Genomic DNA, 28000 nt, shown 5'->3' on the forward strand with positions numbered 1-28000 from the left:
TCCCTCCATCCCTGCCACCACCCTGCAGCCTGCCAGGCCTCTGGCACTTCCCAAGGACCTGTGGCTTTGTGTCAAGGCCCAGAGGGACTGAGCCCACCCTTCTGCCACACAGCTTGTCTTCCAGCTTGGCCACTTTACTCCTGGGCTGCAGAGATGTATTGGGTTTGCGTGGTAGCAAGGTTTTGGTAGCAGGGAGGCTACAGGAGTGCCTTCTGTGAGAACCTTCCAGGTTCCAGGCAGAGTCAATGCCAGCCAGCTCCAAGACGGACACACTGTTGGTTGAGGCCAAGTCCATCAGAAATGGTGGTAGTACCACTGGGATAACATATTCTAAGAAGGAAAAAAAAGTTATTGCGCAGATGTAACTGTGGACAGAGAAGAGCAGAATGAGAATATGTGAGGAACAGCTCTGCAAACACCAAGGTCAGTGCAGAAGGAGGGAAGGAGGTGCTCCAGGCACCAGAGCTGAGGTTCCCCTGCAGCCCGTGCTGAAGACCGCGGTGAAGCAGCTGTGTCCCTGCAGCCCATGGAGGACCACAGGAGCGCAGAGATCCACCTGCAGCCCGTGGAGGAGCCCCATATTGGAGCAGCTGTGAGCTTGTGGGAAGCTCGCGCTGGAGCAGGCTCCTGGCAGGGACCTGCGGCCCCGTAGAGGAGGAGTCCACGCTGCAGCAGGTTTTCCTGGTAGGACCTGTGACCCTGTGGGGAACCCGCACTAGAGCAGCCCGTGCCTGAAGGACTGACCCCGTGGAAAAGTGACTCACGTTGGAGCCGTTCGTGGAGAACTGTTGCCCGTGGGAAGGACTCACGCCGGAGAGGTCCGTGAAGGACTGTCTCCTGCGGGAGGAACCCCACGGGAGCAGGGGAAGGACTCCTCTCCCTGAGCATCGGCAGAAACAACAACTGACTGTAGTCCCCATTCCCCATCTCCCTGCGCCGCTGGAGGGGAGGAGAGCGAGCCAGGGAAGGAGGGATGGGTGGGGGGAAGGTGCTTTTAAGATTTCTTTTACTTCCAATTATCCCGCTCTGATTTTGTTGGTAACAAATTCAATTAATATCCCCAAGTTCAGTGTGTTTTGCCCGTGACGGTAATCGGTGACTGATCTCTCCCTGTCCGTATCTCAACACGGGAAACTTTCAGTTTATTTTCTCTTCCCTGCCCGTTTGTAGAGGGGAGCAATAGGGCGGCTTTGGTGGGTGCCTAGCATCCAGCCGGGGTCAACCCCCGGGCAGAGCTCTGCCGGTATCCCCTCGGGATCCCATTCCTCGGCACCCCGCTCGGGAGGGGCAGGAAGCGCCGCGCGGGGGCGGTAGCTCTTGGCTCTCCCGGCAGCCTCTGCGCGTTTCCCGCCGCCGCGTCGCCACGGCAACGGCGCGGTGCGCGCGGCCTGTCATGGCGGCGCCCGGCGCGGCGGTGAGTGAGGGACGGGGGCGGCCGCGAAACCTCCCCGCCGCTCGGCACTGAGGCCCCGCTCCTCTGCTTCTCTCCCCCAGGAGCAGCGCTGGCTGCGGGAGGCTCAGGACTTCGCTCGCCGGGCGCTCCCGGGGCCGGAAGGGCAGGAGCCAGCGGCGCTGGAGGCGGTGCTGCGGTGCCTGCGAAGTGCTGGCGGCGGGGCGCTGCCGCTCGGCTACAGGTGACGGCGGGGCGGGTTGAGGGGAAGGGGCGAAATGGGATGAAGGAACGGAGCCGGGGGTGTCCCCTTTTGGCCCGGCGCCCATGCGCGGCCCTCCCGGGAGCTCAGCGCGGCTCGTCCGTGCGCGGTGCCCGCCCCGGATGGCGAGTGTGGGAGCGATGTTGTCGAACACAGGTAACCGCACGCCTTTCTTTGGCTTCGGTGCGCCCCCGGCCGCCCTTGCGGTATGAGTAAGCACCGTATCCGCCAGTCTGCGGTAGGCAGAGGGTGTCATCGAAGTGGGGCATCTCGCCGCGGGCGAGCTGCTGTTCTGCACAGCGCTTACACGGCACCTTCCCGGCTGGATCCTGGCAGCCTGCCCAGGAGGATGTTTCTGCGTACAGTCTCCGAAGCTGTTGGCCAGCCGAAGTCAGCGTTCAAGTGTGCACTCTAGAATAACGTGGTCCATATTTTAGTAGGAAAGGCTTTTGGATGCTCACCATCACGAAAAACATAAAGCTTGTTGAGAGATATCTATATTGGAAGGTTTGGCTTTTCTGGATCTGTTTTTTTCTTGCTCCAACTTATGATGGGAGAAAGTCTACTAAAACCTTTGGCACAGCCAGTTTGGGGGCAAAGGTCAATTGGAATTGTGATCAGCATGCTACATCTACAACTAACCACCAAGCTCTGGAGCACCAGAAGGGAGTCTGTTTAGTTCTCTGTATGTGATAATCAGGACCCAGCGTACTGCTGTAGTTTGGGTTTCTCCCAAAAAGCACTCGGCACATTTGACAAAAATACGAGCAGCACCGTGTTCTCCTTGTGGATCATAGGTATCAGTTTTCCTGATACTGATTTGTCTCTGAGAATGGAACATTTTCAACTAATCTCCTGTTCAGATTTCTGTGAAATACACAGATACCTGCATAAATCTATGTTTTCTGATTAATTTTTTTTTAATATCTAAATTCTGTTTATTGCTGATTCATTTCCAACTTTGAACTTTTGACACCTGACTAGTCAAGTGAAACTCTTCAAATTCATGCTCCCTGAACTTGATTATGTCCTGCTACTGAGCAAGTGTGTGTTGTGAATAAATCTCCAGTTTCACAACCTGAAATTGTCAGCGAACCTCACTGGAAACAAGTACTAAAGTCACTACCTGGAGAACAGTTTGTGTTTGCTCTTTCAGTGTTGATGCTAGCATGGACAGAGGACTTCCCTTAATTCTCTAGCACAGCTAAGATGTAAACACCAATGATGAATGCTGCCATGATCATAATAAACACTGAAAAGGTTTAGAATCTACTGAGGATACTGCCTTGTTCTCTCCTGTGTTCAGTACCATGGTCAGTCTAAGCATGATAGATGCTAAACTGTGGATGGCTTCAGATGTGGTTGATTTAATGTTGCATCTCATCCTTCCCCCTTTCCCCAAAGCCAGAAGGGTGGGTGGAAAGATTCAGGGCTAAGCTTGGCTCTGTTCTTATGAGTGAAAACCCAGTCTAATATTACTGGCTTGCTGTCTCTCAGCTTTGTATTGTGTGAACTATTCACAGGAGAGAATTTGTTCCAAAACTGTCACAATCTTCATCTAGAAGTTGTTCAAAATTATTTTTACTACAGTTCAGCAATTTTAGTACCAAATGATGGAATTAGTCTGTATTTACCTGTCTTTGTTACTGATATGTAAACTGTGGACAAGTTGTGGGGGTTTCTCACGGAGTGTCCCATTCAAGCTAGAAATGTCTGAACTAGTAACTATTCTCCTTCCCACCTTCCACATGTCCTTGAAAACATGTTTATTAAGTCTCATTATTATTTCTTTTCAAATTTTCTCCATGCTTGCTCACGTAACTGTAGTAGCAAAGGATGTCTGTTTTCAGAGAGGATGCTCAAGTAGAACAGACATGTTTACTGAGTTGAGAGAGATAACTGATAAATGCCAGTGAATGAGTTGGTTCTTGCCATGTTATATCATCAGACCACACTCTGGGTGTGCTAGGACTCTTCTGACCTAGCCAAGCAGTGTCCACTGCGATGATCACCGTAATCTCTAAACTTTGCAGACAGAGTTTTTCCTACGTCCTGCTATATTCTCACTTTTCTTTTCTTTTTCTTTTTTTCTTTTTTTTTCCAGTTTCATCTCCATTTCTGACCTTCAGCATCAGCAGCGTATACCCTGCTGCAGCCACCTGACCTGGAGCACTAATGAATTTAAAGAATGGGCTCATCAAGGCCAAGGTGCTTTACCCACACAGACCGCTTTGCCAAGGACTTACCTGATCTTGGTTGGCTATATAACAGATGGAAGGCAAGAGAACAAAGAAAAGTTGGTAGATGGTTGCCTATATGTGAAGGACAATACTGGGATAATTCCGTGTGAGGTATGTCCTTGGTCTGAGGGGTTCTGTGTTTATTCCCACTTCTGGGGCAGTGTCACAGACCACCCAGGGCTTCAAAGGTTCTGCCGAAGTCTTTATTGAGGGAAATAACACATCTCTGTAGCAGGCAGGAAAACAGCAAGCTTTAGAACCTGGGGAGAGGGCTGAGCATGTCAAATTTTTCATTGGTAGGAGAAGAAATATTGGACGTGCTGGCCCAGAAAAAAGGCAGCCAGTACACTTCTGTTAAATTCGCCATAGTACAAGGCAGCCTGGGAGACGTCCCCTCTATTTGCTGAATTCCAACTAGTGGAGCAGAAATAACTTTCTGGAGAGTTGTACTGGGTGTTCAGTGATGCATTGATAACTTTCAGGAAATAATAGCTAGCATGACAATTGACTTAAAAGCCTTCTGAAGGTCGTTGCAAGGGAGTCTAGATAAGGGAGTAGTGATGGCAGAGAGCTGAAGTTGTGCTTTCCAAGGAGGCAAAGACTAGAAAAAAGTTATATTGGTATGAACTTCTAACTGAAAACACAGGGGAAAAGAGAGCAGGTGAGAATTTTAGAAAAAGTAGTCTGAAAATAACTAAGCCTTGCAGTGAATTAATTATCACCTTTTGGGAGGGTGTTACTATAACCCATGAAATGCTGGCTGCAGAGCTCAGCAAATCTCTTCTAGGTTTGCATCTGGAAGGACAGAAGTTCTCCATGCAGGATGAGAGAGTGGGCAGAAAACACTGCTCTCATTTAGTAATGAAGCCCAGCAGTAGACGAGTTTGTGATGCACCTGCAAGGGTGGATTCGTAATGAATATTGTAAGTAACATTGAGAAAACATACTGTAACTTATCTCAAGCTTTTATCTCATCTTTTGGTTTAGCTCCTGCATTTTGAACTTGAGTGGCTGGAGTCACTGGTCGTCTTCCCAAGCTGGTCATATATACCACAGACAGACCAGAGTGCAGCAGGGTACTTGGAAATCCTGGAGGATCCAGTGCCAGTAAATACCCCCAACAAAGTACTTCACAGCATTCCAGTCACCTACCCAACATCAGCTGAGCCACTGCTTAACTCCAGGTAAACACATAATATGCTCAATTCCATCATAGCACCGTTAGTCTGGTTTGACAGGTACCATGAAAAGCACTTGGCTTCGGAAGAGACAAATTCTGTTTCTGCCACAGGTGGAAGCGTAATGGTGAGTGGTGGAAGTAAAAGTTAAACAATAAAGCCACTTTTCATTAATCATCTGTTTTCCAGGACTTAATTGGAAGGTTTTATTCTGTATTTTGATAAAATAAGACAAATCTAAATTATTTCCAGTTGTATTTTGATATTACAGAGAGGATATGAGAAAGAAGTGTTAATTCAACTTTTAGGCTAAAATTTTTAGCGCAACTTTTTTCTTTTTTTTTAGCCTCCAGTGAACCAGAGGAATAATTGAAAGTAAGCCTAGATTGTAATATGAAATTAATATATGCCACTGGTCAAGTTTTTATCATATTACTAAGATAAAGATACCAGTGAAATGTCAACTGATGAGAGTAGCTGTTCTTTAGTTTACAGTATGTGAAAATGTAGCCAATGGAATTACAAATCTTACTGAAGCAGATCATGTTTTATCTTCCTGAGCAGAGAATTCTTGGTGTAATTTAGTTACAGTATACAATAAAGTGTCACTAGTCATGCTGCTTCTTTTTAGTTATCTTTTGTTTTAATTGGGTTTATCTGCCTGTGAGAAACTTATTTTAAGCGTATTTGATTTTGCTCAAGGGACCTCTCTAAACAAGAAAACTAGTTCCATATTTCAGTATATGTTCTCAGGCTTTTAACATAAAGCTCCTCTGCTACTGACTGATATCTGACCAATTTTCCATGTTCCTTCTTTAAGAATGTTAACAATGAATTGCTGGTATTGCTGTCTGTGGACATCCTGGTTTTGTTTTTTTTCCAAAGTCATAAAGTTAGATAATTGTTTATACGTTTTAGAATCAAGAATGTGTTTGTTTAGAGTAAGTGGAATGGTTATACTCAAGTCCAGTAGGAGCTGAAATGAAAATTACAAACAATATGTTTGAATTTTCTTTTCATTTTTTTGAAATGAAAGTTTGAAATGACAAACAGAAACGATTAAAGAAATATCACCTCTCTCTCCTCTCATCTGCTTTTAGTTTTGCTGCTCTTTCACTCTGTGCCAAGTTTGTCAGAAAGACTCCATTATTGCTTTCAGGCCTCTTTGGTTTATAGGCTTAGAGCTTCCACAGTGTCACGTTCCATGGATCTACAAATCCAAATTCTGTTTTCTGCTGAAGAATTGCTTGTGACTTCTTTTTTCCTTCTCCTTTAGACCTACAATTAGCATCCGGTTTGTGGTAAAGCTTTTTATAATCTGATTGTTGTCATGAACATGTGAATTTGTTCAACATAACCCTTCTGTCTTCAAATATTAAAGTTTTTTAAAACATCAAAGAGATTTAGTATATACAAGTTAAAGTACAAATTCTGTAGCCAAATATTGTTTTGAAAACCTCTCTGAGAGATTGTTCATATTACCTTGTTGGATCCTTTATTTCTAAAAAATGCATCCTGCATATGTGTTTATTTTGCTTTTGAGATACTTTTGAGTTGTTCTTTCATCTCTGATTTCATCTGCCTCCTCAATTGCCCTCTAGGATTCCATGTAGGAGAAGATCAAATCTTACTGTAGCAGGTGAATTGATCAGACTCGGGCCTCTCCTTTGTGTTCGCCACAAGACTTTCTTCTTTCTGTTTCTAAAGTGCTTCACCTCAGCTGTTTGTGTCCCTGTGCTGGTGCAGGTAAGTCCTTGGAATTTTGCTCACGAATTCATGGTCTGTGTATGTGCTAGTTGATTAATTCTTTGAAGCTTGCCCTTGATTTCCCATTTTGATTTATTCTTCCTTTTCTAGTGATTTTTTTTTTTTTTAATATTCCATGGAGCTATAATAGTCTCTGTATGTAAGAAGTCTAGTTCTGTGTCCTCCTACCTCATGCAGTTGCAGTGTCTGTAAACGTCTTGCAGATGCCACCCTTTTGCTAAGAGTGTGGGGCAATCCTCTGGAGGGAAGAATTTTTTCATTGTGGTTGATGCTGATGTCGCTTTTGGTGTTTTCTGCTCTAGGAACCCAGCCAGCTGGCATGGCATCATGTCCTCCAGTTGGGTCACAGGTACACAATAACAGGCCTGAGTATGTCCAGCCTGAAGAAATCTGGACAAAAGACGTTTGTCACGAGTGTTCCTTCCTGCCTTCTACCCTACTGTGCGGAGCACGTGAGGGAGCAGCCACTGAACAGTACTTGGCAAGGAGAATCCACTCAGTCTTCTTCCCTTGAGACTGCTGAGCAGCTCAGTGGCTCCTTGGAGCTGGGAGTTGAAGAGGAGGGGCCAAGATCAACCAGAGAGTCCAAGATCATCTCCTATGTGGTAAGGATTTGTAGGGTTAGCCTTCACCCACTCATCCTGTAGGGTTTCAGCTCATGGCCTGCAAGGACTTATTTTCATCATGAGTTTATTTCCTTACTGCTCAGGCCTGTGAGTCTCTTACATTTTGGAACTCTCGACACTCCTGTAACTTTCTGTTTGCTTGCTGTTTAGGGAATTGTCACCAAAATACTCAATGTCCAAGCTGGTCTCTTTTTACTGGATAACCAAGTCTGCTTGTGCCTTGCTTACCTCCCAGTGTTGAAATCTGCACGTGGACTCCGGCCAGGAGCATGTGTGGAAGTAAGTTGAGACTTGCGAATCATAAAGCATTTGTGGAAAAGACTCAGGCCCTGGGGATGGCTTGTGGGTGTGTGGGTCAACAGAAGGCTCCAGCAACACTGGAACTATGTCAGCAAGTATCTGGAACAGAATTGGGGATCTTACGATCTGGGCTCAGTCATTAGAGTTGAAATTACTATTATCTGATTCCTTCCTAAACCATGCCAGGTGCCTCAGGCCTGATTATAGACAATCCATTAGAGTGACCAAGAGTTTAGGGTGGGGTGATGGTTTGGGGGAGTGGAGGCAGACTAGCTCTCTCTTATGTTGTACGTCTGTATATCTCAGCTCATCGATGTCCACCTCCTGCAGAAGCCTCTGGTATCCTTCCCTTTCATTGTCCTTGGTGCTTGCCTGAGCAGCACTGTTGTGCTGAAGAGGTTTTCAAGGCTCAGCACCCCCTACCAGCCACCGACCTCTTCAGGAAATCTCTGCTTACAGCTGCTCTTCCGCTACAATCTTGGTATGCCACTCTACCTCTGGCTGGTGAGCCTCCTGGAGACCTTTGAGGAGAGGTGAGGACAGTTCTGAAGTCAGGCCATTTGTAAATGTGCTTTGTAGACTACCTGGGTATCTTCTAGACCCAGTGTTCACAAAATTTTTATGCTTGGATACCATTAGCAGCTATGGGTTCTGTATTATCAGCCTAAGTAAGCTATTCATCTAGATTTCACACAATGTCCAGTTGCTTGTACTTTGCATTTGTTCTTATGAGAAAATCCTGTACAGTTTTCAAGCCCACTGCTCTCGGGAAGCTGCAGCACTCCAGGACATTGTGCTGGAGTCCTGCCTGGGAAGTTTTGTCCTGAAATACAGAAGCACTGTAGGGATGTCTGCCTGCCAATGTGGTTTGCTTGGCAAATCAAGAAGGACACTGAGGCTGCAGCTGGAAAATGCTGCTACAACTAGATCACAACCAATACAAAGGCTCGTGTCCTGGCCGCTCACAGAAGCGGCAGCAGCTGCTCAGCATGTACCTTTGAGGTATTCTGAGTGTTGCTGGTAGTGTGATCATTTACCTGAGAGCCTCTGTCTTAGCAGATTTTCCCACCCATGCTTATCTCTGGGTCTTCCAGATGGCTTCCTGCTCTCCCTGATGGCTGCACTATGGTTGATCACTGTAACTGCTGTCTTAGACTTCAAAATGTATATATTTAATTTCAGTCAATTTCAGCAGTTCACAGAATGTTCAGCGTTCCTGTCCTTTACTGGCACTGTGGAATTTTTACTATGCTTTCCAATAAAACAGCTTCATTTTTGCCCTGGGAATTGTGCTAGCTATAAGTTTCAGGTTTTTTATTATCTTTTTCACTTTAAACGTGATTGCCAAGTCCTGCTACTGCTTGAAAATTGTTCCAGGGAGTTAGTTGCTATCTCTTTTCATTTGAGTTCACTTTCTGTTGTTAAGTCATATTTTGACTGGGAGTGTGATCACTTCCAGGCCTTCAAAAGCAGTAATCTAAACTTCTGAAATGAACACCACGTGAGAAAAATATTGGAACAAGAGTAGTCTGTGGTTGTTTCTGCCTTGTGATTTTTTTTGCATCCTGTAAAAGAAAGCCAAGTGTACCTAACATGAGTAATGATACCAAGCTTAGCCAAAATGCATGGAGATCCATTTTCATGACTTAGAGGGAGATTATTTTCACATGGTTTAGTTTTTTGGCTACTTTAGTTTTGAGATTTTGTTAGTCTGTGCATTTCTGTATATTTTCCTATTCCTCCTTGTCTGCTTGCCCAAAAGGAATCTGCATTGGCCTTAAATGTTCTTTTTTTTTTTTCAATTACTTGATGTTCTTTTTTTGCTCTCTTTAGTTCCTATCTTATACAGAGTATTCACTCATAACAAGCAGAAGGAATCCCTGACTTACATGCAAGAGTCACTAAAATGTGAGAACTGCTACTGTTTTTAACAGTCATAATTTCTCTTCAGGTTTTCTTGTTTCTTTGGGCGCCGTCGACTGCTTAGCTGTACTCACCAAAACCCAGGAGCTGCTGAAAAGTTCCTTGTCCCCCTTCTGCAAGCTATGGTGCCAGACAGAGAGAAAGCAAGAGATATTTATAACGAAATTCTAGCAAAAGTACACCATTGTCCCCTGCAGAAAGTGAGTAAATGCTCTGTGAGCTGTTTGCTGTTTGTCTGACGGGAAGAAAATCAGCTGATTCATTCTTTCTCTCTTTTTTCATAGTATTTGACTCTGGACCCCCCATGCCAGGCCCCATCTCTGTCTGCAGTTTGCCATGTGGCCCAGCAGAAGAGCTGGGAAGGCTTCAGTCCATCACAGTTGCTCTCTCCCTTGGAAGCACAGCATATGGGCACCCAGGACCTGAATCGCAGGCTGGTCTGGTCCTACTGCACACTCTCAGCAGGAAGTTTCCAGCCCCGACTAGTAAGTGCCTTGTCCCCTTTACTGCCTGTGCTTGGAGAGTTCTCAGATCCCCCCATGCCTTCCAGCACCCTGTCTAGTGCATGCCTATTTTTCCTGTTCAGAAATGACACCGCTTTTCTGGCTGAGATGTGTTGAAAACAGGCTGAATTTCAGCTGCTACTCCACACACTGTAATTTATGGCTTTCAAAGATGGGAATTGTTTGATGCTCATTGTGGCTTCCTTTCTGTTGCAGATACTGCTGGGTGTGCTGAGGGTCTCGTCCAGGAGCAGTTCGCTCCAGCTGCAGGACAAGAGCAGCACACTTCGCTGTGTGATATCCCAGAAGGATGGTAGCCCCTTTGCCAATACAGCTCTCATAGGTATGTCCCACTAAACCATATTTGGGTGCTGATCTTTTGCTCTTCTGCCACTCAGCTCCAAAACAAGGAAGAAGAGACTTGGTACGGAGATGCTGAACTGTCACTGCCTGACCTCGTGACTTTAAAATGAGGATACTGAGTTTACTGGTTTTATGTTCTCTTTTTATTTAGCTCAGCTCCTTTCTCTGATGTGTTTGCAGGATCACTCTTGCAGGTGGAAAACTACCAAATTGTAGTGGAGAGATTCCTTCAGACTGATTTTCCCTCCTGGGAGCACCTGGAAAATCTTGAACATGTGAGGGAGAAAAAAACCAGGTGAGTCCCTTTATTCAGTATGCAAGTAAAATCATGACTCTCCAGTTCCACAACTGTTTTGGGTCCGTGGTAAAGCTTCTTATCAACATAGCATTTCATTGCCAAAACAACTGTCCTTTCCTATTTGTAGAAAATGAGCTCTTTATCAGCAACAAACCCACCATCTGTATTTTGTTCAGAATACACACAGCCTAGTAGCTGGCTTCTACTTCCCTCTCTCCCGTGGCTCGTGATGAGTACCTGTGGGGCACTCTCGAGCAGTGCTTTTCCCAGATAGTCATTTGTTTTGGACAGGCACCTCTCAGGGACAGGGAGTTTCACTACTACCATTTTTTGTTTCAGTGTCTATGTGCAGTTCTACTTTGAGGATGTTCAGGTTCTCCATGCTGCTGAAGGACAACTTCAGAAAGGCCCTAGGAGTGAAAACAGCTCCTCTTTGAGGAAGAAGAAAGATGACAATGTAACACCTGAGCTGGAAGCTCCGGAGGCGAAAGTGCTGAAATTGGAGGATCCCAAGTCAGATACTCACAGAGATGAGAACTGTCAGGGGGGGCAGAGTAGCACTGGAACAACCAGCTGTGTATCTCACCTGTTCTTGGTTACCCAGAAAGAGGGGCTTATGTTACGCAATTACCAACTACCCAGAGAAGATGGAGAAGGACAGGAGCTGCAGCACAGTTTCCAGGCCACAGTGCTGTGGCTGGGCAGACCTCGGCTGTGGAGCCACCCTAGAGAAATTGGAAATCTACCAGAGCTGGAGGACACCAGTTGTGATGGAGAAGAGGGCGTGACACAGCAAGAAGTGAGGCAGCTTTGCAGTGTGGTTTGATAGGTCCGGGGGGGGGGGAGGTGTGTGTGGGGGTGGCTCCTCAGGGAGTCTGTGGATAATTAGGTATCTAGATTACTAATCAATGGGAAAGTGGGTTTCGTGTTTGGTAGAGGTGTGTGTTTATGCAGGCAACTTCCTTGTGCCACCCCAAGGAAGTTCCAGCTCCTCTCTGTCACCTTCCTGTAAATGCATCTACTTTCTCATAACCCTTAGTTGTGCTAATCTTACTTCTCTATCAAGACGTTGCCTGGGCTGGCTTGCTCTTGCTGTATTTTTCATTTTGTGCCTTTTTCCTAACACTTCTCATCACCTTCTCTCTCTCTTCCCTCCCTCACCAGGCACTACTCCTCTTTATGGGAAAGTCTCTACGATGGTTTCCATTTCTGCACCAGGATGGACTGTATCGCTTCATTGTGCCCTGCTGCTCGGTAAGAGAGACGTCGTCTTGCTGTTTCCTCTAGGAGACTTGCTGAACTGCATGCAAGAGTCGAGGAATCAGAGGGTGACTAAGCTGTTTTCGAGGCTTGGAATTTCCGTTTGTCTTGCCAAGAAACTGCTTCAGTTCTGTGTTTGATTAAAATTCTCAGAGCTCTGAGTTCAGTGGATTTTTTTTTTTTGTTCTTTAAACCATTGTTCTTCCCCTTTTTCCCTAAATAACTTTAAGCTCCTTCCTTTAATAGTCTTCTTGTCTTGCCTTGTCACTCTTATCTCAGGACTTGGAAGTGTTTGACAAGCTCTGCTTTCCACCTGTGCCAGCAACCCTCCTGACCAGGCCATCTTGCCCCCTGTGCCTGCCTGTCCAAGATACCTGGCACTTACAGCATGAGACCTGGATCTCCCGTCTGCCTGAGCGCCAGGTATGCAGTGCCTTATTGCTCTGGGCTTTCACAGATGACTTGCAGATCTCTCCAAAACTAGCTAGAAAATTATCAGTACAGAGTATCTTGTTGATGGTCCCATTCTGCTCGAAGCTCCATCAGAAGCTGCTGCCGGGCTTCACATTTTTCTGCCTCAGAATTAATCTAGAGAGGAAGCATGAATTGCTTGACTGACCTCTAAGTGTGCAGGACTTGTCTTCACTGCTCTGGCTGGGGATACCTGTAAACTGCAATCTGTCTGAGGCTATGTCTCCCTCACTTCTAGCTGGCAGCCAGGATGGTGCTGACAGGCATGGACCAGAGAATTTTCTCCATTCCAGAAGTGCTTAGCAGCAGGTATGTTGGTCTCCCCCAAATTACAAGTGACTGTGTCTTAGGGAATGGGTCTGTATTCATTTTTATTGCAAACAGTGCAGGCAGGACAAAAATCCTGGTCTCTTCTCAGTTTTACAGGTTCCCTTGTTTCTTTCTCTGGTGAGATAGTGGAGAGGACCTTGTGTGCCTCTCCCAAGAATGAGAAACCATCTGTGACTGTTCACCTTCCAAGGCAGAAAGGTAAGGTTGTGACAGCTTATCCAGTTACAACAGATTGATTTTTTGTTCCTTTCTGTTTCAGAGAGGCAATGCACTTGGCTAACTGTGCTGCTGTATCTGAGAATAGTGGAAGTATGCCAGGATGTTGCTTCCCATTGCATGTCAGAGGGCTTGGAAATTGCACACTGCATGTGTGGGGATGGGAATGCTGTACCTGGAAAACCTGTGAGACGGAACACTGTGATGGGAGGAAAAACACTTCTAGCAGGTCCAGCTCAGTGATGGTGTGTGCTGCCTGTGTATGAGTGAGCTCATGGGTGGTTCCATGCCTCCTCAGGGAACCTGCTAGCCAGTGATCACAGTGTGAAGCTCAGCGTCTCGATTGCTCCAGGCTCCCCTGTTGTGATGGACATTTACATTTCTGCCACCTATCTGCAGCATCTCTGGGGTTTGCTACCTGGAGCCAAGATCCTCTTCCAGAACCTGGAACGCAAAATCTCAAGGTACCCCTGTCTTTAGAGCCCTGATCCAGGCTCTGACCTCTCTTTTAAACTCTCTCTTAACCTTAACATCTCTTAACATCTCTCCTGTGGACTTTGATCCCTTGTCCATACCTTCATGCCTCCAAATCCCTTTCTACAAATTATTTTCCTACCATGTTACAAATGAAGATCAGCCCAGTCATCCCAAGAAAACTGAACATTTAGTTTCTACAAGCTCTTTTTGACATATACTCTTTCATATTGCAGATTTCATAATGTTTATTGCACATACATTGCCTGCAGCTGTGTGAGCATCATATCTCTGCCAGCTTCTCACCTACTCTTTCCTTCCAGGTAACTTCAGGGTCTGTTCTCACCTTACAGTGTCCTTAGAAAAGTTTCTATGTTCTAAGCTTCTCAAATTCCTATTTCTTCTAGTCCTGCAGGAGAAGCCTCATCCCCCTCACTAGTGTTTCTGTCCAACTTACGACCTCACCTGCAAAACCTACCCCGGGCACGGATTTTATGCCACTTGTCCTGTGTACTGACTGTGTACCTGCAGTGGGTTTGCTCACTTTGCAGCAGCATTTTCAAGGAGGTATTCAAGCTTCCACAGAGATAATTTGTGAGAGGTCTTGCAGATTTTCTACTCTGACACATCCTTTGCTACCATGTTGAAGAAATAAGAGTTCCTGTCCCAATTCCAAGCCCTCTTTTCCCAGTGTCTAAGAAGGACTTGCATATTAGAAGGGGACCAAAGTGACAATGCATTAGAAGTACATATCTAATGCCAGGCAGGCTGACAGGTAGGACTGGGGGTGAAGTGAGCACATGAAAGAGGAGAATCCTACTCTGTTAGTGCTCTGCTCTTCCTGTGTTCACTGCTGTTGGGCTTCAGCATCTTGCAGCAGGTGATTTTTCTCCCCATATAAACTTTTCCCAAGACACTCATTGGAAATGCAGTGCAATTTTTTAATCCTTTGCATACCTAATTAGGAAAGAATTTAAAAAAAGCAGTGTCCCTTCCCCCTCTCTCTAATACCCACCCATACATAGCTGTAGCTTTATTCTTCCTTCAGGGGAGGTGCACCCGACACAATCCACCATGTCCATCACACACAGGAGTGAGACAAGCCAGTGCACGGTAAGCACTGTAGAGATTGGGTGTGGGAAATGTGGGAAGGAGGGAGCAAATTGGACCACAAAAAGAAGGGGGGAAATCAGACCAAGGATGGAATATAGACAGAATAGCAAAGATAGAAGTTAGAGGTGTCACGTCTTCTGAGATGTGAACAAACCTCCCTCTCGCTTTACTGAGATCTGTTGTCTGGGGTATAACCCTTGTGAGGGAGCCAGGCATTGTCCTGACCTCCCTCTGCATCTCACCCTGCCTGCTCTCTCCACAGGGTGCTGGTGGAGGACGGAACAGGTGAAGCTGTGGTGCTGTGCAGGAATGAACATGTGGCAGCAGTGCTGGGCCTGAGCCTTCCTGAGTGGGAAGCTCTGCAGAACTGTGTGCAGAGCAGGGGCAGCGTGTCCATTCAGCATGGGGAAGCTACTGGCACAGGGGTGAGTGGGTTATTCCAGTAGCAACTGCAGCCTCAGCTGAACTGAATCTCCCTTTGCTTGTGGGTGTTCCAGAGGCTCCCTGCCTCACTCTGAACACTCTCTGGCAACACACCCTTTCCTTCCTCAGTGTCTAGAGGAACCTGAGGATATTGTTGCTTGCTACCTAAGGAGTCTGTGCAGGAGTCCTCTCATCTGTCGTCCTATCCTGCTGGATTTCAGCCTAGACAGGAAGCCCTCCAAGATCTTGCAGCCTGGTAAGCAAGCACTGCTGGCTTTTCTAATATTTAGTATGGGAAGGAAGGGTGGAGACATCTCACCGGGCTGGGGAAGGAGAGGTGCCTTTGCTGCCCACAAAGCAAGGTCTGAACGATTTCCATGGAATTGTGAATTCTGTAGTGCAGAGCTAAGATGTGTCTTAGCAGATCCATGCTTATAAATATACAAAAATAATATTACAAAAGTCACTATCTAAAACAATATATATGAAATTTTCTACTTTACAAAGAAATATAGAACTGTTTTAGAACAAGGTTACCAGTCCTTGGATGGGTCGGGAATCTGGTTGCCAGTTACTGTGCAGACCTCTCAAATCAAGTGTTTGACTTTAGACAGGACAGCATGTAGAGTCAAGACTAGGCCTGAAAATCCACACCATGGGCACAGTATTTAAAGCACTGAAGTGTTTTGAATTCGTGGGTGCTGGGGTCCGAGCTAATGCTGCCGCGAATGTGCTGTTGCTGTGTTAAGGGGACATTCTTCATAGCTGTTTGCACCAATACTAGTGCTTCAGAATGAGTCCAGGTGCTGCAGGGGTTCATTTGCTAAGCTCACCAGAGGAGCTGTGAGAGACATTATTTTTGGCTGTTGTGTGCCCTGTCTGTCAGGCCAGGTTGCTGATACTGATAGGAGATACAAAGCTCAGTGCATCAGCTATGTGAGCAGCACATAGTTCACAGCATTTCATGCTGCCAATGCCTGTTTCCTCCGTTAGAGGGATGCTGGCCAAATGCATTAATCTGCCTGCATCCTGGATTCATTAATCGTGCTGTCCTTTGAGGTTTAGGAGATGCCAAGCAGCTGCTGCAAGGCCTTACCTCCCCCAGCAACTTCTACAGTGGTGTGCTAGAACAGAGCCACAGCCCTGTACTGAGTTGTCGCTGGTTGTACCTTTCCCCTTCAGCTCCAGCACAGCTGAGAAATTTTCGGTGTGGTGAAGTGGAGTTTGTGTCACAAGTGGGACCTCGTCTGAGCCTGCTGTGCCTGAATGTGGAGGAAGTGGAACAAGATGCCTTATGCTATCTGAACAGTGAGAGGATTAGGAGGACATCCAGTTGCTGCTGAGTGAGAGACACTGTTTAACATCTCTTCCACTGGGAGAAGAATTATGGAAATACCTGCTGGAATTGGGAGCTTTTTTTAACTCCTTTCCAGTGGGAGCACAGGCCCGTAAGCACAGGGTGAAGGGTGCAATCAAGAAACTGCCGTGACTTGTGGAATTCCTGAATGGTCCTTCTAGACCATTATCCACCAGTGCTACTGGGCTACATTTTGGAAGAAAAATATTCAATGCTTCCTAGGTGATAGCCATTGCCTCAGGCCTAGGGCACACAATGTGTGTATTTTATGTGGTAGTATCTACTAAATAAAGCTATTAAAATAGTATTTTAAAAACACTCTATCTATTTTAGTATTAAGGTTTACTTACTAGATGGGGAATGAGGCAGAACAGAGATCCTTGGTTTATGAGGCAGAGGCAGGCATTTTGTAAGTAACAAAACTATACAGTTGCCCCAAGGTATGGTCTTCTTAACCTAATTGAAATTATTAAAATTACACTTTTAAAGCGTTTCCTTCAAGAAGAGAAGGGAAGTGAATAAGTTACTCTATGGAGACCAAATTACGATAGTAAATCACGAGATTATTTGGACATAGCAGCTTAAATAGCAGCCTGAACGTTACGTGGGGCTGGTAAGAAGAGGCAGGCAATGGGCTGTGATACAAACTCACAGCATACCACAGGCTTGCCCATCTGTTCCTGATCAGGAAGGAGTTGCCATGGCAGTGCCAGTATCCGTGGTGGCACAACAGACTAACCAAAACAACATATAGAACATCACCATCTCAAGAGATTCCTCTCCCATCTGCTTGCATTGATGACTGAGTGTTCTGCACTTGCTTTTGGCAAAATAGCACCCACATCCTTCATCTTGCTCTCCAGGCCAGTAAATTCCACACACTGTTACTTCCCTGCCTTAACTTGATGTCTAGTACTTGACAGCACGTTTGAGCAGCTGCTGTTTGGAGTTTTGTTTGTTCGGTGTTTCCCCCCTGCCTTTCTCTCTTTCCCCTTAGTTTGAGCTACATATTAAAACGTCAGGCAGTGGGTTTATTGGGCATGTGTAAAGTATCTTCCCTCTCAAGGCCTGCTGTCCACTTCTGAGACCAAGGCACCAGTGACACAAGACCTGACTGTGTCACTGACCATGCAATAAAGTTCTGAGACTCCATCCTGAAAGAGGTCCACATAAGTTTTGCTGTGACAGCCTTATTTTCTGTAGATGCTTTCTGCGAAACAGTAAAGACTTTGCTAAAGCTTATCTGCCACCCTCCAGAAAGAAAACAAAACAAACAAAAAAAACCCCTAAAAATAAACTATCTCAGCCTGAGGAAAATGCTGACTGTAAGTGATGTAAGATAGAGATCAAAATCTGATTAAAAATTGCAACTGAAAGTAATATGTATAACACAGTAACAGCAGTTCTACAGAAATAGATAAGAAGTGCCAGGTAACACTTATTTAAAAAACAAAAAAGGAAAATTTGGCTGTATAGTTATATCTATGTTTAATAACTTTGCTTCTGAATTTGAACTTTCCAGTAGTATCTTACAAGTCTACTTCTCCTCATTCTGTATGTTGGTTTTCTGTCTGCTGCCACACTGAGGACTCATCTTCCTCTTTTATTTTGCATTACAAATACAGTCATCAGTCGTCATACAGGACTTCAGACGTGGTTTGCCTTTGCCAGGTTATTCCAAGCCTGTTAGCAGTTTTCTAACCCATCGCTGTTTTGCCATTCACAACATCTTTTTCGGATTTTGATTACAGTATTCCAAGAAGACTGAGGAGGCTTAACTGGCTCTCTTGTTTTCAGTTGTATTAGTACAGTCAGAGAATCACAAGCCAGGAGACAGGGCACTCAAATCTGTTTGGGGGCAATTAGGATTTGCTTGTTTTTGGAGCTCAGAAGGAACAATTCTCAGATGTATTGCAGGAAACCCTTTTCCTGTTTGTCTCTGAGCTTCTGCCCATGATCAGAGTTCTGGTCACTGGGTTACTTCAGACCAGAGAACATATCTTGTTCTTGCAATCAGAGCTCTTCCTTTATACAATTCTCCTTATCGCATTCCTTGCTCTCCTTCTGGAGCCAAACAAAGTATCCTGTTGTTGGTGGGTAAGACATAATAATTCAAGAGAAATCATCATGTTTGTGCTACTACATGCTCTGGAACTGGGAGAAGGCGTTGAAGTTCTCAGCCCAAGAGGGAGCAAAGTCTGAAGTGTGTCCTGGTGTCAGCATAGCTGGAATAAATATTCTGTGTGGAAAGACAGAGATGTTCCATTTAGCTGATTTTCTTTAGCTCTCCACCAGTTCACCTCTAGAGCCTATCACCCAAAGCCAAAGCCGATGAATACTAAAGGCAGTTGTCCCGTGCTGTCTACAGCCCTTCTTATTCCAGGTCTGTGTGGGATTGCTCAGGCTGGCAGTGCTCTCTAGCCCTGTTCAGGGCATCCGTAGTAGGTACTGTTTACTGAAGACACTGCACTCTACAGGGGAGGTGTCTGAGTAAAGTGGGTACAAGCAAGGCAAGGATGGGGCAGCAGAAAGACGTGTCCTCCCATTCTGGCAGGCTCTGCTGCTGTAACCAAACTCAGCAAGAGGGTCTAAATATACGTCAAGCATGTATGCTTATGAGTTTCCCTTTCAAAACTTACCTCCAGGCCCAGCAGAGTGTCCAGTTGTTTCAGAGGCATTATATCGACAGCAGATACAGGGGAAGCAGAAGCATCCAGTGACAGGCTGGAAAGGAGGATGACACTGACTCTGCATTCAGGTTCACCAGCTGCAAGTTAGTCCACCTTGTATTGCTGAAATCTGTAGCAGAAGGATAATGAGAGGCTACCAGAATGGGAACGCAGCAGGGAAGGAAAAACGAGTGTGTATATTTATTCCTTCTTATTTTTCTGAATAATGATAAAGATAGACCCTGCCTCTTGTACTGGAGACTCATTGCAATGAAGCCCTCACTGTAGAAGAGCTGTGACCCTTCTCATGTAGAACAGGAGAAGATACTCAGGCTCTTTGGAAAGTTTGATTTTCTGTGAATAAAGTGGCCTCTTAAATAAAGGGATGGGGCTGGAGTCAGAGAGACTGTCATTAATAACAGGTAAAGGGGCCTGCTGGTTTGGTACAGAAGCAGGATCTAAGCTGAACTGGCCAAAGAAAGTGTCAAAAGTTGTGGGTTTTGGTTGGTTTGGTTAACATTCAAAGGAATATATTCTTTTGAAGTTTGTCTCTTCTGGTTCCCTGGCAGTTCTGTCCCCGTGCCAAGAGAGCAATCATTACCATGAAAAACATAAGAAATAGCAGGACCAAACACAGCCCCTTTGCTTCATCCCAGGAACAGAGAGAGAGAGAGAGAGAGAGAGAGAGAGAGAGAGAGAGAGAGAGAGAGGTGCTTGGATTAGCCATGCTTTCAGTCCCTTCCTTGACTGACACAGGTGCTGCAGGAGCCTCCCAATTTACACAGGCACTGTTTAAACTCTCTTCTCCCCCACACTCGTGGTCTCTGGATGGTGTTAAACTCTACCTGTAACTTTGATGTTGCCTGTAGCCTTGGCAATGTTGTTTTCAATCACACAGGTGTAGGTGGCATTAGCAGTAATGTTGTACAGAAAGGAAACCACTTTCAGAGTGATGTTTTCAGCGTTCAGCTCGTAGCTGGTGTTGGCAGTGTGAGGGAGGTGCTCCCCGGCACCGTTGTCAACTGTCCATTGCACAGTGGGTCGAGGGAACCAGCGCAGTGCTTCACACTGCAACATGTCCCCACTGCTGCTGTTCACTACGAGCACCTCGGGGATGCTGAAGGCTTTGGGAGGGAAAACAGGGAGAGAGTCAGTACAAGGCAAGTGTGTAGGAACTGGGCATGAGGTACCTAACTGTGTCTGCCAGTCCCAGGGATAGCCCTTTCTTCACTGTCTGGGAGGTGCTTCACATAGCGATAGGGCAGAACACATGCTTTTGGTAAAAAATGGGAGACACTGAAATGACACTGGGCAAATGTTCCTGTGACACCAACTCTTGTTACTGTCTTCCTGTGCCAAGATGGGCTCCCTGTGACTGATAAGGGGAAGGGGCTCTGCTGGGCCAAAGGAGGAGACTGGACCTGCAGAAAAGCAGCCTGTCTCATTCAAGAGCTCTGCTGGTTACTACTGTCCTGCTGTGGCTGGCATTAAACATAGAGGACACCCCTCACACTGCTGGTACATCTCACCTCACCAAGTAAGCAGTCATCCATCCTAAAACTGCATTTCCTTGACTTGGAGAGGTCTGAGAGTTTTTCCTGTCTCAGTTTGAGCTGTGGGGCAGCAATGCTGGTCACAGTGATGAGAGGGAGAGTGCAAAGACTGCAGACTGCAGGAGACACTTAAGTGGTTCATCCATCAGTCTCCAGCATGAGGTGAGCCTTTGGGAGGTGACTTGTTACTGCAGCCAAATTCGTCTCACTAGAAGACTCTGAAGACCTGGTGGTTCCCAGATCTCATCTGAAGGACTGACTCTTCAATATTTGGAGAGCCATGAAGACTTTTTTCATCCTTTCTAACAACTCCCTTGGTTACTTAGAAACCTCCCCTGGAAGGTCATGGACTCACTGTACTGTGCCAACCCTGAGTTCAAGGGGTTTGCTGGGACCTCAGGCGTGCCAGCAAAAGCCAGTCAGAGAAACACTAAGAACACCTACCTGTGCAGGCTCATGTTATCCCCATTGTGTAGTCAGTATAACTTACCACAAGGTCATCAGGAAGGCCCAGAGGTGACAGAAATAGGTGAAACTATTTGGTGGGAGTGTACTGCTTTGTGCCGGCAGTGAATATGATGGCCAAGCCCAGAGGGTTCAGAAGAATTAAGCACCCCTTAGTGAAAACTCGTTTGTATCTGTGTGAGCTTTGAGGTTGACTCATAACAAGGTGAACAATTAACTCTGCCAAATATGTAATACTTCAGATAACTATGGTATGGGACGTTTGTTGCTTTGATAGTAATTTTTAAAAACTGAATACTTTAGAAAAACAAAGAAAAATATATTAAATAGGCAACAATTTTTACCACGCAGCACTTCTCTTGGCTGGAGATTTATCTTAATTCTAGAGAGGAAAAGCTACCATGTTATCTTCAACAAGTATAAGATCTGGATCTTTATAAGATCAATTAGCTACTGCCATTTTTAGGGGCTATTTGTAGTTAGTTACATAGCTGGTAGACTACATGTGATTAATAGAAGAAAAAAGCATTAAATTAATAATCCTTTCTGGAATGAGAATGTCAAAAGACTGGGTAAGGCCATAAACACCCTTGTAAAATTAAGAAAAAGTATCCTGTTCCTACTCAGGGGTGCAGGGCCTGATGGTGGCTGCTGGAGGAGCGGTGCTGTTCCCAGAGCCTCCAGCATCATTATAACCACAGGTAAGTCCAACCAGGCCACATTACAGCATGTGTTTTGCAGCAGGATTTTCTTCCTTGCACCCCTCACCTCCTGTCCTGTACTGTAGCACTGCTGCCCCGTTCCCTCTGGCTGTGGTGACAGAGCACTGGTAGGTGCCAGCATCGGAGAGCTGCACATCCCTCAGCTCCAGGGAAGCATTGCCGCCGATCACCTGGTCTGCAAACAGTGCCGTGCGGCCCCGAAACAACGGATTTTGCTCTTGCAGGTGGTCCTTCCCACCCTTGAACTCGTGAACCAGCCCAGCTACTCCTGCCTTGGCCCACTGGATCACTATGCTGCCCATCCGGATGTCGGGCTCGAAAGTGCAGTCCAGAATGCTGCGCTGGCCAATGTTCCCTGGAGATGTCAGCGCCATCACGCTGATGGAATGTTTTCCTTCAAGGAGAAAGCAAAGGTTATGAAAAGGTGAGGCAGGGAGTGTGAAGAAAGACCAAGCTGCCCTGCAGCTGTCAGGAACCAATCCCGAGGTTGGACAGGCACTGACACATGGCAAGGACACCAGCAGCAGCTACCAGTGCTGCTAGCAGAGGCTGCTCTTTCCCTCTAGTGGAATCCAAGCAGTTTTCTTTCATTTAAGAAAAAGTCAGCGTTGCTCCTCAAGTCAAACCTTAAGCTGCAATCTTGAGAATTAACTTCTTCACAGAGCCAGGTCGCCTTTCCCATGCATCCCTTCCCTACTCATCCTCACTCAGTACACTCCAAGGAGGCTGCAGTTTGGCCAACACCGAAACAACATATCTTTGTTATCTCTGAGGGAGCTGGGAAATGTGCATCTCCTCCTACCTGGGAGAAAGAGCACAATATGTGCAGGACTTTCAGTGTGTTTGTTTAGGGCCCCAAGCCCAAGGATATTTCAGCTAATGCACCACTACACCTCCAGCAGCACAAGCTGCACTACACTTATCTAGCCTTTGTTAAAAGGTCATAGGTGGTACTTCCACACACGGCGACAGCCCATGCACAGGATGGACACACGGATGCAGAGGCAGGGCAGAAGTTCATCGCCCCACCAGTAACAGCAAGAAATCTGAGCAGTCACATACCTGAGACACCAAAACCAATGATCAGGGCAATCACCGCAGCCAGGATGATAATGACTGTAGTCATGCTATTTGGGGGAAAAGGAAAGGACAGCATTACTGCACAGCCCACTTCCTCCATGCCCTGTGCCTGTGGTGCCCATCTGCAGAGCTGCCAGCAGGAAGGAGGTCGAGGCAGGTAAGCCACAGACCTAGAGCCAGGTGGACAGGGAAGCACAAGACCACAATAGTGATGAACATTCAGGTGAGCACTCAACATCAAAGTGGGGGGGACCATGTGGTGGGAAGAGCCCCAAGCTTTGCCTTAGAGCAGCCAGCTGATCCCAATGGAGGATGCTCCACTCTGCATCCCCTGGTGCATAAGTAAGACAGGCAGTTCTCGCTGGTACTTACAGGGGAAGAGTGAATCAGGGAGGTGAGCAGAGCAGACAGGCTACTGACCCCAGGAGACACCAGGTACAAGCCAGGGAGTGGGCAGAGGGGGCTGGAAATGGGAACAGTTTTTTGAGCTGGTCAGATTTGAGATGCTTCATGTGCTGTTAAATGAGAGACTGAAGAGGAGAGGACCACTTGCCAAGCCACATGGGCAGAGCAGCCCCGCCAGAGATGAAAGGCAGCAAATCATGGTGTAGCACAGTTTGAGCCTTGCCAAGAGGAACCCATCCAGCACAGCTCCAGCTTAGACAGACTGAGCAGCATGGCCAGATGCAGGCTACCAGTGCTGCCAGTGGAGCTGTCACATGTGGTCATGGGCACATTTTCATGTGGACTGGGGGGTTGTGGCAGCAACCTCAGCTCCCCACCAGAGCAAGCCCTGAAGCAGCTCCCCACAAAACCCACAGGTACATCGTGGGACAAGCAGCTCATATGCTCATTTCCAACAGTCTCAGAGACTGCTCACAGAGCAGAAGCCCAGAGAGCTGCAGGAGGTCCTCACAGGACACTTTACCCATTCCCAAGTCTGAAAGGCACTGGAGGAAGCACTGCAGGAGGCATGGGCACCAACAGTGGCCACTCCACACTACTGTCCAGGGCTGCCAGCCCAGGGCTTGTTTTGCTCCACTGTACACAGAAACTCTTGAGCTGCTGCTTCCAGGCTGAAAGAGGTCATGGTCCTTCTGCCAACACAGAAACAGCTGCTCTGCTTCAACAGCATTTGCTGGCTTGCAGCAGACTCTTTCCCAATACATGGAGCAGCCTCCCACAGGAGAGCCCAGCAGTGTTCATACAAGCACAAACTGCTCCCACCATTACTGTGTGCCTGCATCAGTCACTTGCACAATCGAGCCTTATTTGCCTCAGATGCCACGATCATATGGCTGATACGGAGCTCTGGAGAGCCGCACCGTGTGAACAAGCCTCTCCTGCAGGGAACATCAGGGGAGGGAGGAAGGGAATATGGGTTGAAAGAGGGCATGGAAAGAAGGGGAGATGTTGGAGAAGACTTGCTTGCCCTCCCACTGTCTCCCTTCCATTCTCATTTCTAAAACCAGTGGAAAGTTTCTGAGGAAGCCCTGTCTGCACACACTCAGGGGAAGGGATCAGAAGAATGTATTTCACCACAAGTATGCTCTAAATCCACATAAGGGTTCACACAGTTTCATATGTACATTCACATCTGTACCAAGATCTCTCTGCCTAGATGCTCTCAGAGCTGGGAGGTGTCACATATTTGACTCCCTCCCCATTCTCACCAGTTTTCACTCATGACCAGAGTGGGCAGCAGTTCTTCACTTACTGGTGTCCTGGAGCTGCAGTCACAGCTGACACTGTTGGGGTAGAAAGCAGTGGATATTCTCCAGCCATGGGAATTGGGCAGCTGGGCACCCATCAACAGCCACTCCCCTGGGGGGCTGTGGGATGGGGACTTTGACACCACTCTCAGTTCCCAGTGCCGCTTCAGCAGCCTGCGGGATGCTGCTCTGTGTATCCTACCCTCTTTTCCATGTTCCCATTCCTGATCAGCCAAAATTGGAATCAAATTGGAATCAAATTTGACATAAAATTCATTCATTCCCTGCCTGAATGCTGCTGAGCACAGCCTGGGGACAGGGAAAGGCTCACAGCCTTGCTGTGACAGGCAGTCTTAATATTTCAGATCTCTAGCTCTGCTGGGAGTAAGCTTTCCCTCAGGAATGGGCTTAGATGGTAAAAAAAATGGAAGAATAAGAGACTGAAGGTCCCCTGCCTTCCTTCTTATATCAAAGTTTGCTGTGGGAAAGAAATAGCATGGCAGAGATAACCCAAAGGGGTGGAGTTTCCATTCAAATGTGCAGCTAATGATTGCAGAACCCAACTTTTGTCAGCACTTTAGTTTTATTTTTTTAGTGCGGTTTTTTTGTTTACTTGGTTGGTTTTGGTTTTTTTTCTGAAATCAGTAGAAATCTCCCCCTGCTTCTCTGAAACTTCCTGGAAAATTTACCCCTCTCTCTGGTCTATTAGCCTATATTTCAAGATTAGCCTGAAGAGGCAAGCGTCCCTGAAGAATCTTTCTTCTTCCAGGCACCTGCTGCTGCCTGGCTGTGTGCAGGAGCCAGGGGCAGGCAGAGGAAGTGGCAGAGCTAGAGAATGGTTCTCAGAGCAGCAAGGGATAGGTGTGCATTTTTTCACACCAATCAGTTATTGCATTTCCCTGACAAAGGGCGGCTGAGGTGCCTCTTGAGAATAACAGATGGCTATTGCATGCATTCCAGACACATGAGGAACATGATGCCCAGTGAGTATTTACACTGTGTGACATTGTGTCTACTGGTCACTTCGCTATTGTCAGTGAAAAAGTGCACATACCATTACTATTTAGTTCTTCCTTGGTGCTTCATGTAAAAAAGCTCATATCAGAGAGGTCTCTTCTGTTCATGTGGACTGTCCTTCTCCCTACTGCTATTCAGCTCAGGTGCGATGGATACTCATAATAGCTGAAACATTTTTCACCCAATAAATGCTATCAGGGCTGTCTCACACACTTCACTGGAGCCTCCATCTCCATCCAGTCTGGAAAACCCACAGCTGGGATGAAAAGATGCAGCTTGTTGGTGCCTCTGTTCAAGCAGTGAGGTTTGGATGCAAGCTCGGTCCACAATCACTGGAGACTGGAACAAGTTTGCCACTTTACCCATCTGGTGGGAGTCATTTTCAACCAATCAGGACATAAGGATATTAGATAGATATTTCTATGACTTTCACCACAATACATCTTTTTCTAACTGTAGTTCATCAGGATTTGGTCAACAGTTCCAAAGGAAACAGGCTCATTGAAACAAGAGGCACAAACCAGTTTGAACATCTTCCCAGCTCTTACTCCTGACCCACACTGCAAGGAAATTTGTGGAGGACAGCTTCTTTCTCCCCACAGCATGCTGAAGTGATGGCAACAAGCAACTGTCTGAGGACCAGGAGAAGGAATGGGCTGCTTTCTTCAACCCCAACCTACAACAGCAGGAACATAGCCTTTCTTGAGCCACTGATACCCTAACATACCACAGCATTCAATCCTGAGGTAGCAAATTCTAGCAAATGCACAGTTTCTAGGACACATTCTCACTACAGCTGATGACCTGCACATGGCTGTCTCATAGATACATGGACTTGAGGATTGTATAAAAGAAGCTGTACAGGTATTTAAATGAGTGCAAGTATAGTCAAGCTACAAAGAACTGCTGTCTTGAAAGCTCCTGGCAGCAGGGTGATACATCCAAGAGTCTGAAAAATGCAACTCCCTCCCTCCCCTCTCCCAAAGCAGGTCCAGATAATACCATACCTCCAGAAAATGATCTGGCCTTGGGATGCCATGGTCACGGCATCTATGAAGAGAAGCCAAACACCTGGTGCCCGCTGGTCCCACACTGTTCAGCCAGCCCCTGTCCTTTGCATGATATATTCTCCAAAGCTGTCCTGCTTAAATAACTGAACTCAGCTAAGGAGTGGTGAGCCCAAGCAGTGAACTCTCAGGAATGAGGAAGCAGTGAGCATCTTGACTCGCCCCACCAGGGCAGTCAAAAGCAGGGAGGCCTGGTTAGAGACCTCCTACACCATGCGTTTAAGAAACGTGTCTTAATTTAAGACAAAAAATAGCACAACTCGTAATTTGGTAGCCAGTTAATCCTGGGCCCAGACTGCAGAAGTCTCCCATGTAGATCCACAGCTTACCCATCGCTAGTCGTGTCATACCCAGGACTAGCTCAGGTCTCCTCACTAAAATCTCCAATCGTGCTCTTGGCACTGGGCAGAGAGGCCCTATCTGCCTTCCTAGTGGCCCTCCTGGCCCCATTCACAATGCACATCTTCCCCTGCCTCTCTGTGCTGGGCTAAGAGACTCTTCTGGGCTCAGCAGTGCTGTCAGAGCCACACAGATTTGGCAGTGCCCCCTCTCCTGACTGCCGTTTAATTCCACTGAACTCCTTCAAGCCAAACTACTTCTCCTCCCCGAGGCCAGCTCCTGCTGCTCTCAGGTGTGTCATTATGCTACATATCAGAGCATGTAAAGGAAAGAAACTGGGCCCTGAAAGACCCTGCAAGTCTTTCCCTCTGAGCTTGGTCTCACCCAAGGCTGGGGGCAAGATAAGTGGCTCTTGGGCATAAGAGGTTGAGAAGGGCAGAAAGTGCAGAAAAGGGAAGGCAGCTTGCACCCCATGTTCAGTTTCTCAAAAGGGAACCCATGTATCCTGCCATCTATGTCTGGACTGTATTCCAAGGAAGACGGTAAAAGGGGGGATTTTTGACAGTCTGTTACTATTTCTAGCAAGTTTGGATGGTTAGTGAGAGTGAACAGCTTTCCCATGCAAAGCTGAGAATGCCCAGAGGAAGTGGGAGCAGTCCAGCAACTAAAAAAACCCAAACTACTTTCTTTGCAACAGAGGTTAAAGTCAAGACCAACCAATACTGGTCTGTGATGATAATCTGAAAAAAAAATCCTCATTTATTTTTCAGTGTGGGTAGGAAGGACTGAACGTGGGTCAGGGCCCAAGATGTTCAGTGGTCTGGAGGAAGCATGGGCCCAAGGATCAGACTGCAGTCACTCTGTCCTTCATGATACAATTTG

General features: G+C 46.6%; 2 protein-coding genes across 2 annotated transcripts; one reads left to right on the forward strand and one right to left on the reverse strand.

The window, feature by feature from the left end:
• The first annotated feature begins 1385 nt into the window (after window positions 1-1385).
• CTC1 (CST telomere replication complex component 1) lies at window positions 1386-16815 on the forward strand. Its single transcript, XM_027730346.2, has 24 exons — window positions 1386-1414; window positions 1495-1634; window positions 3757-4003; window positions 4880-5076; window positions 6672-6816; window positions 7140-7442; window positions 7614-7742; window positions 8070-8296; window positions 9715-9886; window positions 9971-10171; window positions 10406-10532; window positions 10733-10847; window positions 11190-11649; window positions 12015-12104; window positions 12390-12533; window positions 12820-12890; window positions 13000-13109; window positions 13426-13591; window positions 13838-13924; window positions 14009-14168; window positions 14650-14714; window positions 14977-15139; window positions 15267-15393; window positions 16320-16815. Exons 1-24 carry the CDS (start codon window positions 1394-1396, stop codon window positions 16478-16480), a joined length of 3828 nt encoding a protein of 1275 aa, XP_027586147.2. The 5' UTR covers window positions 1386-1393; the 3' UTR covers window positions 16481-16815.
• Window positions 16816-19171: 2356 nt separating this feature from the next.
• On the reverse strand, window positions 19172-26832 carry VTCN1 (V-set domain containing T cell activation inhibitor 1). The gene is made up of 5 exons (XM_027730350.2): window positions 26720-26832; window positions 22966-23030; window positions 21950-22297; window positions 20009-20287; window positions 19172-19293 (listed from the first exon to the last, which is right to left on the reverse strand). Exons 1-5 carry the CDS (start codon window positions 26749-26751, stop codon window positions 19172-19174), a joined length of 846 nt encoding a protein of 281 aa, XP_027586151.1. The 5' UTR covers window positions 26752-26832.
• Window positions 26833-28000: the final 1168 nt, after the last annotated feature.

This window comes from Pipra filicauda, unplaced genomic scaffold, assembly GCF_003945595.2.
Source record: "Pipra filicauda isolate LSUMZ 115617 unplaced genomic scaffold, ASM394559v2 scaffold69_size3009148_pilon, whole genome shotgun sequence".
In the NCBI taxonomy this organism is placed as follows: Eukaryota; Metazoa; Chordata; class Aves; order Passeriformes; family Pipridae; genus Pipra; species Pipra filicauda.